We start from the raw sequence: 14,606 nt of genomic DNA on the forward strand, positions 1-14,606 counted from the left end.
CATCTAGTTTATTTAGACATAATTATCTATTTTCCTCTGACCTGAGGAACAACCTGATGCCATCTGCAAAATGTATTACATGGCATGTATGTTTGTGTTCAGAACTAGTTCTGTCTTTGGACTGTCGTGTTTAATTTCCCTCCTGTTTTCTAGGTGTGGAACTCCTATTTCAGCTTGGCAGTTTTGTTTATAAACCAACCAAGCCTACAGCTAGAAACTATAACTTCAGCTAAGAGAAAGAAGATTCTGGACAAGTAAGAACATGACCTCCTTGCCTCTGAAACTCTGATTTTTTTTCATCCTCTCAAAATTAGGACATATGTTTCTATCACAAACTCCCATACATTACAGGAGGTGGGAGGAATCTCCCCAGAAAAATCATAAGTAGAAGTCATAGGACATAATGCAAATATTCAACAATTAGATGAATTCCTTGATATTCTTTAAAAAATATAACCTTGGTTTCAATATTAATTTAATTGCATTTGATTTCCCTGACATCTGCTGAGAGAGCAACAGCAGTGCACAGACAATCCAGGGAGTTTTTGGAGAGTGTTGGGGACAACTTCCTTGTGCAAGTACTGGAGGAACCAATAGGGGCCATGATCCTTTTGACCTGTTGCTCACAAACAAGGAAGAATTGGTAGGGGAAGTAGAAGTGGATGGCAACCTGGGCAGCAGTGACCATGAGATGCTCAAATTCAGGATCCTGACAAAAGGAAGAAAGAAGAGTAGCAGAATATGGACCTTGGACTTCAAAAAAGCAGATTTTGATGCCCTCAGGAACTGATGGGCAGGATTCCCTGGGAGGCTATTATGAGGGGGAAAGGAGTCCAAGCTGGCTGTATTTTAAAGAAACCTTATTGAGGATGCAGGAACGAACCATTCCAGTGTGCAGAAAGAATAGCAAATATGGCAAGCGTCCGGCTTGGCTTGACAGAAAAAGTTGTAGCTGGTATCAAGAGGAGTGCCCCAGGGGTCGGTCCTGGGGCTGGTTTTGTTCAACATCTTCATTAATGATCTGCAGAATGGGTTGGATTGCACCCTCAGCAGGTTTGCGGATGACACTAAGATGGAGGGGAGTGGTAGATACAGTGGAGGGTAGAGATAGGATACAGAAGGACCTAGACAAACTGGAGGATTGGGCCAAAAGAAATCTGATGAGGTTCAACAAGGACAAGTGCAGAGTTCTGCACTTAGGACAAAAGAATCCAGTGCATTGCTACAGACTGAGGACCGACTGGCTAGGCAGCAGTTCTGCAGAAAAGCACCTGGGGGTTACAGTAGACAAGAAGCTGGATATGTGTCAACTGTGTGGCTTTGTTGCCAAGAAGGCTGATGGTATATTGGGCTGCATTAGTAGGAGCATTGCCAACAGGTCGAGGGAAGTGATTATTCCTCTCTATTCGACATTGGTGAGGCTGCATTTGGAGTATTGGGTCCAGTTTTGGCCCCCCCGCTACAGGAAGGATGTGAACAAATTGGAGAGAGTCCAGCAAAGGGCAACGAAATTGTCAGTGGTGGCAGATGACAGAACAAGGAGTAATGGTCTCAAGTTGCAACGCAGGAGTTCTAGGTTGGATATTAGGACAAACTTTTTCACTAGGAGGGTGGTGAAGCACTGGAATGGGTTATTTATGGAAATGGTGGAAGTTCCATCCTTACAGGTTTTAAGGCCCAGCTTGACAAAGCCCTGGCTGGGATGATTTAGTTGGGGCTGAACTTAGATTTCCTTGTGAGGTCCCTTCCATACCTAATCTTCTATGATTCTTTGATCCCCAACTTGCTGCATTTTGTACCATTAAGGGGTTGTATCTATGCCTTCTCTTACAGATACGGCGACATGCGAGTGATGATGGCATATGAGTTGTTCAGTATGTGGCAAAACCTTGGTATGTCTCTCTATCTCCTGTTCCTTTCCTAATCACCAAAACTAAAGTTGTCTAAGAATTGTATTAAAAATATTCATCTTTAGTGCTGCGACACCAAGACCTCATGCTGGGTCTTGTAGTTTCTTTGGGAATTTCCAACCAAAAAAAAAAAAAAGAGTTTCTGCATAGTTCCATGGTGATATTTTTCTCCTTTGAAATAACACATTTCTATTAATTTGAATATTTTACTCTCAAACCTTGCCGTGACTGTTTTCAACAGCTTTTCTCTGGTATTCCCAGATGATGTACTGCATTAGCATTTGGAAATCCCTGCTATTGTGCTGCAATCTGGACTAATACTTGAGATACACTTGTATACTCTGACTTTCATCTGGTCTGTGACTGCATAGCTGACACTAATACAGTTGTGTCCAATTTCATCAGTTTGCAAATGGTGCAACAGAACAAGTCAAGGTGATACAGAATTATTATAAATGTGCACATTTAGTGATAAAGCACAAAAGTGACATGCAGTAAGGTGCATACTTATGAGTGCTTTATTAATGTGCTAATAATAAGCATGATAACAAATTCTCTGTTCCTAGTTAAAAAATCAAAAGTGTGCCCACAATTGTGCAATAGTTGTTACACCAATTGTAATAGACACAGATTTCTGTAAGGCATTTGAGTTTGTACCACATGACATTTGAAGACAGTGGAATATTATTAAATCAACTCATCATACCTTTAATGTATTGAAAATTAGCTAACTGATAGCTCTCAAAATATGATTGGGCAATCATCATCAAGGAGGTGTGTTCCTAGTGGGGTTCTGCAGGGATTAGTTCTTGGCCTTGTATTATTTAACATGTTTATCTGTCTGGGAAGAAATCATATTATCATTCCTGATAAAGCATGTAGATGACACATAGATTGGGTGAGCAGTAAATAATCAAGAGGATAGGTCACTGCTACAGAATGATCTGGATCAATTCGTAAACTGGGCACAAGCAGCACATAAGCTTTTAATGTGGCCACATGTAAAACCATACATCTAGGAACAAAGAATGTAAGCCTTGCTTCAAGAATGGGAGATTCTATCCTGGCAAACAGTGACGCCAAAAGGACTTGGGGGTAATGGTGGCTAATAAATTAACAAGAGTTCCCAGAGTAAAGCCGTACCCAAAGGCGCTAATGTGTTTCTTGAATGTAAAAAACAGGGAATATTGAGTAGGAGGAGAAAGATTATTTTACCTATATATTTGGCACTGGTGCAACCACTACAGAAATATTGTATTCATTTCTTCTGTCCACAATTCACAAAAGGCGTTGATACCACAGAGGGTTCAGAGAAGAGCCTCAAAAATGATTAAAGGGTTGAAATTAACACATGCTATATAGAGGAGGACTCAAGGAGCTCAATCTGTTATCTTAACAAAGAGAACATTAAGGGGTGACTTGATCACAATCTATAAGAATTCATGTATGGAACAGGTAATAGAGGGCTCTTCAGTGTGGCAGACAAAAGTATAACAAGATCTATGGCTGGAAATTGAAGCTAGACGGATTCAAACTAGAAATAAGGCAAAAATTTTTAACAGTGAAGGTAATTATCCATTGGAACAATTTACCAAGGGTTGTGGTGGATTCTCCATCACTGCTAATTTTAAAATCGAGATTGGATGTTTTTCTAAATAGTATGCTCTAGTTCAAACAGGAATTAATTCAGGGAAATCCTATATGGCCTGTGTTATACATGAGGTTAGACTAGATGATCACAGTGATCCCTTTTGGCTTTATAATTTACAAATCTCTGAATTGTGATTATTTCTGATGTAAATAACATCTTCTGGTCAAAGTGAGCTGGGGTACAGTGTAGCATCTTGCATCATGTCACATCACATTTGCAGGGAATGTATCACATTGACTCCACTGTATTAGATATGTTAGAAACACATCTTGCTTCTCATTATTTGTCTGAAAAGCAGATAGCAATATTCATGAAATTGTTAACAGGTTTAAACCAATGTCACATGAAGCTAAAAAGACAAATCTAGTATGTCTAAATTGTGATAATGTAGATCATGATTTTGAGGAATATACCAAAGTGTCTGCTTTATGCTCCACATACACAATGACAGAAAAGAAACAAGATTTTTAATATTGCACAGTTAATGACATATGCCGCCCTAGGGATGAACCTCTTCAAATCAAAATCATTTTTTTCTGCTTTTCTGATTTATTTCTCTTTTCCTATCCCTCCCTTTTTGCAATTGTGGGATAACCTAAGAGACTGATTAATTTACTGGAGGCAAACTTCCAATATATGAGTGTATGTTGGACTGCCAACATAACCTGAAAGATCATTTTTGGGAGAAACGATATCTCAAAACAGTATTGCCCTATCAATGTTTTTTCAGATAATTTTGTTTTATTTACTAAAGTTTCATAATGCAAGTACACCACAAAAGTGATTACTAACAGTGCTGTGTGTTCCTGCTGCTGAGCAGGATCACTGTTTGGGTCTAAGTCAAGGTCCATTGTCCATTTGATTGTAGATTTTACACCACTAAGGTTAAGAAACTCTAAAAAGCCTAAAGAGCCTGTACCTGATCCATTAAATATTATTGTTGTCACAGTCCCTTTGAAAAATGTCTTTCTTCTTTGGAGCCAAAGCCACCAAAACAGCATTGGAATCTGTCAATTCTCTCTGGCAGAATTAATGGATGCTGGCACATAAAGGTGGAGCAGATCTTGAATGAGTTTCCCTGTAAGTGGAAAGGATCTGCAGTTTCTGCTACATGTAAAGATTAATTAATGTAAAGATAATCATGCAGATTTCACCATGGAAAATAGAAAACTGAAGTGCTGTTGGTTTTGGTAATTTTTGGAGACAGAAACTGTTTGCTTCTTTAGGTTTAATGCAAGGACAGGTTGCATGTGTCTTTACCATAAAGTCTCACCTTCCTCACAGCAAAGAAGACTTTCATTAAATGTTAATTTCTTTGTGTTGTCCAGGTGAACATAAAATTCACTTTATTCCGGGAATGATTGGCCCCTTTCTTGGTGTCACACTGGTCCCACAGACAGAGGTCCGGAACATCATGATCCCCATCTTTCATGACATGATGGACTGGGAGCAGAGGAAAAATGGAAACTTCAAACAGGTGAAATGGTTTTCCAGGACTCTTGCAGTATTCTCTCTGTTGTTCTGCCCTTCTGCAACACTGTGCTGGAAACATGGAGTTTCCAACTGCTAGTTTGTTTCTGAATGTGAGGGAGCTGTTGACATGGAGGGAGAGATAGATAGATATTAATTAAAAAGTAACATCCTTTACAACACTACATTCAGAGTCCCACCATTATATGAACATTTCTATAAGGCATTTTCCAAGTAGCCATTTCTCTTGTTGAGACAGAACACAGTGTTGCACTCACTGCACAGAGAGCAAGGCTAAGTGGATTCTCCTTCCTAATAGTAAAAACAATGGAAGCCTGCGAAACCATAGATGATGAAGTAAGTTATCTAGTGCTTTGGGTGATTTACTAGAAGTCAATCAAGACTCCTGAGTTATATTCTTGGCCCTGCTGCTAACTTTCTTTGTGACCTTGGGTTAGTCATTTAGGACCAGATTTTTAAAGGTATTTGGGTGCCTAAAGATGCATATGAATGCCTAGTGGGATTTTCAAAAGCACCTAGACGCCTAATTAAAATTAGTGATAATTAGGCATTGTCGGCTTTCTTGAAAACCCACTAGGAGCACAATTACATCTTTAGTTGTCTAAATACTTTTAATCTGGCTTTAAGGCTACATTTTTTTAAAGTGTCCACTCATTTTCTGTGTCTCCATTTCTGGATGCCTGTCTTGATGCCTAGGACCTTATTTTCAGAGTTGCTGAGCACCTGCTGCTCATTGACTTTCTTTGCAATTGTGCATACTCAGCATTTCTGCATATCCAGGCCCTAAATGTCTTAAATTGGGAACTCAAAAGTGACTATCAGTCATGGATAAGAGTTGAGATTACTCAATTTGGACAGCTGTTCTTGGATCCTGATTTGAAATCATACCAAGAGATATGTAATGTAATGTAAATACAAAGATTCTGTATTTTCAGTATTTACAATTCTAACATTTTATTGTGAAATCTGGATACAAGGCAGCTCTATCTAGACCTTTAACCACATATGAGGTGTTGACACAGGAGTAATCTGGAACAAAAGGTTTAATTTCTAAGATATAACAATTTTGTTTGAAAAGAGTGTTGATAAAATGTAAAGATGGGAAAGGGATTTGGACAAAGAAATTGATCTGGATTAATGGGCCTCTATTTGGGACATTCTCCATGGTACAATCTGGACTGTTGAACAGCTGTGTCCCCTTAATTCTCCAGTCTGGGGTGCCTTTTACACTGCTTCGCTATGAGAGCAGCTACTCCTACTCAGCTCACACACAGACTCCAGGATGTAAATTACTCCCAGCTGAGTTATATGAGTGCTTCTAGCCAGCCATTCCTGAATTGTATTACAAAGTGGTACCAGCAAATTTCCAATCCCAGACATGTGCGTATTGTATTGCCCAGTACCCTTCTGGACAATACAAACTCATAAAAAGTCTGTCATTTCAGTAATAGAAAATTATATGCACAAACCCTGTTATCTTAAATGGAGGTTTCCAAACACTTCAATCCAAACACACACTGTTTTAGATAAAACAATAAAGGAAATTTATTAACTACAGAAAGATAGATTTTAAGTGATTTCAAGTAATGAGGCATGAAGGTCAAAATTGGTTACAAAGAAATAAAAGGTAAAACGCAAACTAACACCTAATTTAACAAGCTAAGTGAACTTGAAGCGAAAAGGTTTTTCTCACCACATGCTCACAAAAATCTAGCTGGAATTCTTCAGCCAGGACCACTCCCCCAGTTCAGTTACGCTTCAGACATTATTAATGCCATGAGTAGAGATCAGGGGGGAGAGGTGATTTGGAGCCTCTGTTCCTCATTTTTATATCTTTTCCTTCTCTTTGAGAATCGTCTCCAGCTGGGGTTTAGTTGACAGCCAGTCTGTTCACACTGGAATCCCCATCTGTTCCATTGGCAAAATGTACATTTCTCACTCACATCCTTCTTCCTGCCAAAGAATGGCCACTTGACCAAGTGATCGTGTATTTTGATTATGCTGACACCTGACTGAGGTGCTGACTAGCTGAAGTCCCAGGCTAATTGGGCTCTCTAGTTAAGTGCAGGTTTTCTCTAGCAAGCTCCAATTTACCTCCCTAAATGGGAGCTGGCATGAAAGGGGGCTGACTCAGCAGTCCTTGGCCAGCACCCTGTCACACTAGCCATTTGTCTCTGATGAACTGGTTTGGGCTGCTTTCCTAGATTTGGAATATGCCTTAGTAACATCATACAGTATAATCTCACAACTTTACATATAATGTTGCCACACATAATTTACCAGTACAATAACGATCAGGAAATTATGAGTTTTCAAATGATACCTCACGAGGGGCACTTTGTGCAAAATTTATCATCGTTTTGTAAAAGTGGTGGACATAGGGGTTACAGTCTGTCTCTACATCTTCAATTTGTGTAGTTCACAAAGAAAATATTTATAAATTACTGTGTTGTCAGCATTTGACTCCACTTAAGATCCATCATATTTTTGCTACTAGAGAGGTGCTCTCTTGGAGGGGTTGTAGGGAAAGATATATTCTTATGCATATGGTGATTGTGTCCAGAAATTAGATGGTTTAGGGAGAAAATCATTAGAGATTCATCTTATTACAAAATGCTGGCTTCCTAGAGATCCTGCTTACTTAATACTCCAGTAAAGGATCTACATTTTAAACAGAGTGATCAGTTCATTTATTTTTTTATTGTTAGCAAGACTTTGTATTGTACATTGTTGATAAAATGTGCCCTCTCCTCCTATGAAGTTGTGGTATAGTAAAATATGAACTGTCCTTGTAATGGAAAAGCTTTCACACCAAGTATGTACACGAGAGAAATGTCAAAAAGAGGATAGGTATATAGAAATGTGGTCACCCTTTTCAGCATACTCGAAGGAAGAGGGCTCCCCAGCTAGCAAGCTAGAATTTTTAGGCAGGTCTTTGAATATTAATCCGATCCGAAATAAGTAACATACAATGCAGTATGTTAACTTTTACTGTACTTTTGCCTTAATAAAAAATATAAAATGAAAACAAGAAAATAGCAAGTGTCAGGATGAGTTTGCCGTACAGATGGCTAGAAAACTTGTTTGGATTATGTACTGTGCAAATTTGACATGAAAGTCAAGAAAGGAGAATAAGTATGGGACATCAAGATGTCTATTTTCTGGGATCATGTTTTTTGCAGCAAAGAGCACAGCAAAAGTAAATACTACTGTAAAAGAGAAGCCCCTCTTTCCAAAAATAAATATGATTAGTTAATGATTGAACATGTTTTTTCTGAGGGTAAATAACAGTAATTTCACATGGCTAGTGTATTAACAAGGAGTCATTTCAATTTTCAAATCCTTCCTTATGATTGCAGGAGAGTAAAGGACTCTTTCTGCAGACTGACCCATTAGAGGTAATGAAAGGTTTTTTCCAGTGGTGAGGATTGGTTTGGCTCGTAACGTTTTTTTCTCACCTCCCTTGCTTATTATTATTTATATTGTGGTCACGCCTAAAAGCCACATACCCCTTTGTATAAACACAAAACCAAAGAACAGGTCCCCACCCCAAAGAGCTTCCAATCTAATTACCCAGAGCCTCCTTCCACCAACCCCTCTAAATCCTGGACTCGTGTCCACTTCCCTTTTCAAAGATGAACTCAGTGTGGTCTTTCTTTATTCATTTCTTTTACTCACTGATTCAGCATATATTCCGGGATGCAAAAAAAAAAATCCCCTCTATGCACTCTGTGGAACTCACTGCTATACAATTTAATTGAATACTGTAGCTTAATAAGATTAAAGAAAGGATCAGACCGTCTGTATAAATAAAAACAGAATGTGCAGTTACATAATCCAGAATGCTAGTGCTGTTAAACTACATGTTTCAGGACATAAGCTGCTTGGTCCAGGAAAATACTTGCCCTCATGGTATAGTATTGCTCAGCTGTCCCGGTGCTTTTGGAGTTTTCGCTTTCCTCTGAAGCATCCAGTGTAAGCCCCTATCAAAGACAGGATATTAGAGTAGATGAACCATTGATTTGTTTCAATATGGTAGTATTCCACATTCCTAAATGTATCCTCCTCTCCCAGGTCAATTATAAAGTGTATAGCAAAACCAGTATCAGATTCCTCTTTGAAATGTCAGTGTAGAATACAGAAAAGGAAGCTCTCTTCCTCAGGTGGAACAAGTACTACAGATAATCAAGATGTACAGAAATCAGCTGTTTGAGGGAGATTTCAGTGCAAAGGGGGAGAGGAGGAGGAGAAGTTCTTTGAGGGAGGGGTTCCAGCCTAAATTGGTTGTTACAGGATTTAAAAAATTAAGATTTAAATTTCAAACAACATTTGTTTTTATTATGTAATTTTTTAACATTGTCCCCTTTTCAGTTCTATTGAATAACAATGCAACCTGGTTTCTACTTAATGGTCTTGGTAACAACGTCCTCATTTCCGTCAGTGTAATCACTGACTGATTTACTTTTGCTTTTCATCTTTGCTTCACTCTCAATTTGGCAGCTAAATGACACAAAGAGAAAATCACTCTTTGTTTTTCATTAAACATGTACAAGCCATGTGCTTTACAAAGCAATTTCTGTTTTTTAAAAACCCTGTTTTTAATTAGATTTTTAAAAAATTAGCTGAAACTGAATTCTGCAACCCACATCATAAAGAATATTAATATCAAACTAGTTCATCAAGATAAATAATACTAGACTGAGGAAAATTGGAATCAATTTGTAAGTGAACAGAATGGTAGCAGAGGTACACCTTTACACAAGAGATAAAGGAAAGTGCATCATATAATCACAAAGGGCCTTGTTTACATATGCAGTTTTATTGCTAAAACATCCTTAAGGGTGATGCAGTGGTGATTGGATCCTGGAGAATCAGTTACCTTCCTGGACCAGATTTACCATAGCAGATTGATGGTGATTATACTATGGTTTTTACATTAGTGACAGGTAGGACACGATAAGATTCTAGCTGATACATTCATTATAGAAAGTCCACATCTGATAAAACAAAGAAAGTAGTTGACAAAGACTCCTATAAGACACAAACAACTCCACAAGGAAGCCCATTTTATCCCTCTGCTCAGCAAGAGGATAACTGAGCTCTGTAGTCCACTCTTCCATTGACCCAAATGAGGCCAGTTGTTTCACTGAAACTGAACCATTGTTTTGTAAATTTGAAAAGAGTCTGTTTTATTTCAGATGCCTTTTTATATAAGGGCAGAAATCATCCATCCATAAAACCAGGCAACTTGCAGAGCATAGGAAATGATCCATAAAATACAATCTCAGCATCCTTGATGTTTGAAATTTACCTTTCCTGCAAGCACAGTTAATTTCTAACCCGTCATTCCTCCCTGATCCAGGTGGAAGCTGAGTTGATTGATAAGCTGGACAGCTTGGTATCAGAGGGAAAAGGAGATGAGAACTACAGGGAGCTCTTCAGCCTACTGTAAGCAATACCAGTCTCCATTCATCTTGCATGTTACAAAGTCACCTTTACAGAGCTTGGTGAAATTTCAAAGTAATGATCCATTGTAAAGTACCAGCAATGGAAGTGGCCTCCCTCAGAACACAGTAATGTACAGGGACTTCTGACAGGTTATCGTGACATGGGCCACAAATCAGAGGGAGGGCTATGCATCCTTTTTACACTGACAAGAATACAAAAATATTTTTTTTTGTATATTTCATTCAATAAAATCTAGTATTGATGCTGCATAGGTTATACTATACAGTGCATGGAATGATGTCCACCTTCCTATCACAAACATGTGAGACGAGCCAGTGCTCAGCTTTATGTAATAAAAGTGTGAAATCATAGTCTTCAGACTGTTATCAAGCAGTTCCAGCCGGTTTGGGGCATCTAGGATCCCTCTATTTTCTTCCTAGCCCCCATTAATGTGCATGTAGCTTAATGCATAAAAACAAAGGAAGTGGGTGACAGAGACACCTGTAAGAAACAAGCATCTATGTGCATTTTGATGCACCAACACCTCATGAAAATTAGGGAATTTATATGTACACACCCCATCATTTTGGGTATGCAGATAAATCTATAACCTGTGTACCCATATGCTAATACATAGAAAGGATGCGTATGTATTTGAGTGCACACAAAGAGAAACCACTTTTTGGAAGTTTGGCTCCATCAGTGTACACACACAAATGGCAAATACATTTTAAATGAAAATAATGGAAAATTTGTTTCTCTTTTTATTTACTGGCAAGAACAATGTTCTGCGTTTCCCTTGCTTCAGCTGATGTCTCTAATAATAGTTGTTATGCAAGACGTTGAATTGGGATTGCTCATTAGAGACTGGAATTTAACAGTTTAACTGAGGAGATAAAATGTATTACAGTGGGTTTAGACTCCTTCCCAGTCATAGCTTTCCATTGTTATAAGCAGCATTTTAATCTACCAACAGCAGCTTGGGAACCAACTTTTGTTATATACAGTGCTCTCTTTCCTATGTTTGAAGTAGTGATGTCAGGGGAAATTTTACCTTTTGCTGTCAATTCCATCTTTTCTTGTCTTTGCTTAATGCTGCATGGAGTAGAACCCAACTCTTTGGGCCCTACCCTAGGTAAGACTATAATTCTGTCAGTCTTCTGTATAAGAGAGAAACAAAGTTGCCCCTGGATCTCTCCAGGATCTGTGCCGTTTCCAGGAAAGCCTCATATGCTGCCTCTTCATTTCCAAACAGCCTGCTGGAGAAGATTGAACAAGAGACATGGAGGGAGACTGGCATCTCTTTTGTTACATCAGTTACTCGCCTCATGGAGCGTCTCCTTGACTACAGGTACCTGATCACAGTAGTAAAGTGTTCTGAGTATAAGTATCCTAGCATTCTCCAGGAAGGATGTACAGAATTAGTAAAGCACCAAATCCTTTTTGTAAAGAGACCTATTTTGTACTGGTTTTGAAGCAGTCAGTTAATTCGGTGCTATGGAGTAATGTGAGATTAACCATTACAGAGTATTATTGTCAGGTTCTGAACTAAGATAGTGGGTGCAATGTTGGGCCATAAATTGAGAGCACCACATTCTCACTTACTTCTTGTTCATTCCAGATAAATGTTTGGGATGAAGAAATTGGTGTGTTAAATTTACTTGGTGATGAGGTTAAAGGACTGTAGAACTCTTGGAATTTACTAATTTGACTATCTTCTTAGAATATTTTTCCCTGATTAATCTAAGTCTAAAACAACACCTTCTGACTCCGCTAAGAGAGACTTTGTTATAAGCAGGGCCCCATGTATTCTATGAATCAGTGACCATGGAATTTGCAGCAGAATAGTGTTCATGATCTCAGCTTTCATTTATTTAAAAAAAAAAAAAAAAAAAAAGATTATAACCTTAATGGTTATAAAGAAAATCAGTTGGTGAACTGAACGTAATCAGATGTAATGAAACAGTAGTTAACTGTCCCATTCATCTCAGTGGACTGTTATCTCTGGAACTTAAAAATGACAGTGTAACTAACAATTGGCTGTTTCGCTGCTAATCATTATAAGAGAAACATTTGGCTACTGTGCTTCATTCAACAATCCCAAATAATTCCCCATGCTCTCTCATGTGCCAGAAGGCCCAGTTCTCCCCACCCACATGACAAAACCTCCAGTTTCTCCCCAGACAACTTCTGCTGTGCAGTTATTCATCAAAACAAAAATCTGAGAGATACTGAGAATGTAAAATGTGGGAATATCTATTTTAATTGAATCTACTCTATTGATTGTAGTATTAATTTTCCTATTTAATTCAGTAACAAACCTCAGTTTTTTAATTTAAATGAATATGGCAGCAACATTTCAATTGTGTTGCACCAACATGCTGCAATAGGCCATGCCTGCGTTCTCTCAGTAAAGCATTTGTCAGCAGGCAAATTGGATCTCAGTTGTGGTAATTTCGCAAGTTACGTACAGAGCAAGTCTTGCCATGAAATGGAAGACTCTGCTGATAGTTTCTGATGGCTTTGAGTGGCTAGCCGCCAGTTTGCTGATACAGTAGTCCCCGACAGCTTCTGCTGTGTCACTGGCTTTAGAAGATTTTTTGTCTCTTCTTTGCAAATGTTTGTAAGTCATTCTAGGAAAGCTTACTTAGTACTAAAGATTAACTTTTATGGTGCTAAACTATACATTATTTCCAAAAACTGCTGAAAACTTAGACTGCTGCAGTATTTAAATCTGGCTACTTGAAGGATTCAGAGCTTTTCACTTCTACAATAGGTCTTTAATTGAAGTGATTATAGGTCATAATTATCCAGTGCCTGTTCAGGATCCTCTTTAAAATTCGGAAGTAATCATAGTGCATTCCTTAGTGCATGGGTGCCCATAAACAACACCAAACAACACCGTCTCAACAGAGGACAAAGTTTGAATGACTCTGAAGATGAAACTCCCCTCTTTACAGAGGGTCCCTTCAGATCACAGCTGAGGCGTGTTTTTGGTGCACTTTGAAGAAGCTGGCACTGCCACTGCTCAGACTGCACCTTGTTTGTGTGTAAATAGAAGGTCTCAGTTCTAAGGCTCTCCTTACAGAATCTTTTAATAGCAATAAATTAATTTTACAAGTAAAGCTCATTTGATGACTAACTTTCTTGAATAACTTCTGCATTGTATGGGGTCTTTTTTGAGGGATGCATTAAAAAATAAATTTTATCCTTAACTGTAGTTTCTTCTTCAAGTGCACACTCATGTCCTTTCCATATTAGGTGTGTGTGCGTGCCACATGCACCAGTGCTGGAAATTTTTCTGGGTCTAGTGCTCTCTGGGGTCGTGCGCTTATGTGCTGTAATATAGGGCTCTGCTGGCCCCCTCTCCCTCTCAGTTCCCTCTTACCTCCTGTGACAGTGCTGAAATGTTCTCTTGCTACTGCAAGCTCTTCCAACTCTAGTGGTTTTTCTCATAGTTTCATAGTGTAAATAGCTCAGTTACTTGTTGTTAAGTGTTAGTTCATTTAGAGATAGTGTCGGTTAATAAGTGTGGCCCAGGGGCAGGGCATGCCCTGGTGTCTGGGCTTTAAACTGTGCACTTCATGTAAGAAGCCCATGCTAGTTAACAACCCACACCAGAGCTGGTGAAGTATTTGGGAGAGGCTCACATATGGGAAAGAATCTGTAAAGGGATCAGATCTTGCACCAAGAAAGATTGAGACATCAGACTGAAAGCATTCCTGATGGAGTCGGCACTTAGACCAGCATCAGAACCAAGCCGGCCAGATCGGCGCTGAGTACGCCATCTTTGGTGCAGAATGCCCCCCCCACACACACACCGACTTCCTCCCGGCACTGATCAACATCTATGGTGCCGAAGAAAAGATCAAAAAAGACAAATACTGAATGGGGGCATTTGCCAGCACCGAAGGACAAGAAAGGGGCGGGAGCTCAGGCAAGACCCATATTGAGCTACCTGTCCCCACCAGACTTTGGGTGTCCTCGCCAATCTGGATTTTGAGCTCTATCCCGAACCCACCGCTGACTCCTGGAAGCAGCAAAGGGCCAGCAAAGTGCTCCTGGCAGCAGAAAGAGGTAATCCAAGCAGTAAAGGACCTCTTGGC

At 39.1% G+C, this 14,606-nt stretch overlaps 1 protein-coding gene across 1 annotated transcript in view; it reads left to right on the forward strand.

Moving 5' to 3' along the window:
* Positions 1–14,606, forward strand: part of DOCK3 (dedicator of cytokinesis 3) — a 460,968-nt gene that overhangs the window by 378,532 nt on the left and 67,830 nt on the right. Inside the window, 6 exon segments of the mRNA XM_067568165.1 lie at positions 154–254; positions 1,834–1,892; positions 4,890–5,038; positions 10,415–10,500; positions 11,609–11,635; positions 11,756–11,851. Coding sequence (XP_067424266.1) covers positions 154–254; positions 1,834–1,892; positions 4,890–5,038; positions 10,415–10,500; positions 11,609–11,635; positions 11,756–11,851 — 518 coding nt within the window.

The sequence above is a fragment of the Emydura macquarii genome, unplaced genomic scaffold (genome assembly GCF_026122565.2).
Source record: "Emydura macquarii macquarii isolate MOO-44397 ecotype Brisbane River unplaced genomic scaffold, CSIRO-AGI_Emac_v2 contig_2846, whole genome shotgun sequence".
Classification (NCBI taxonomy): Eukaryota; Metazoa; Chordata; order Testudines; family Chelidae; genus Emydura; species Emydura macquarii.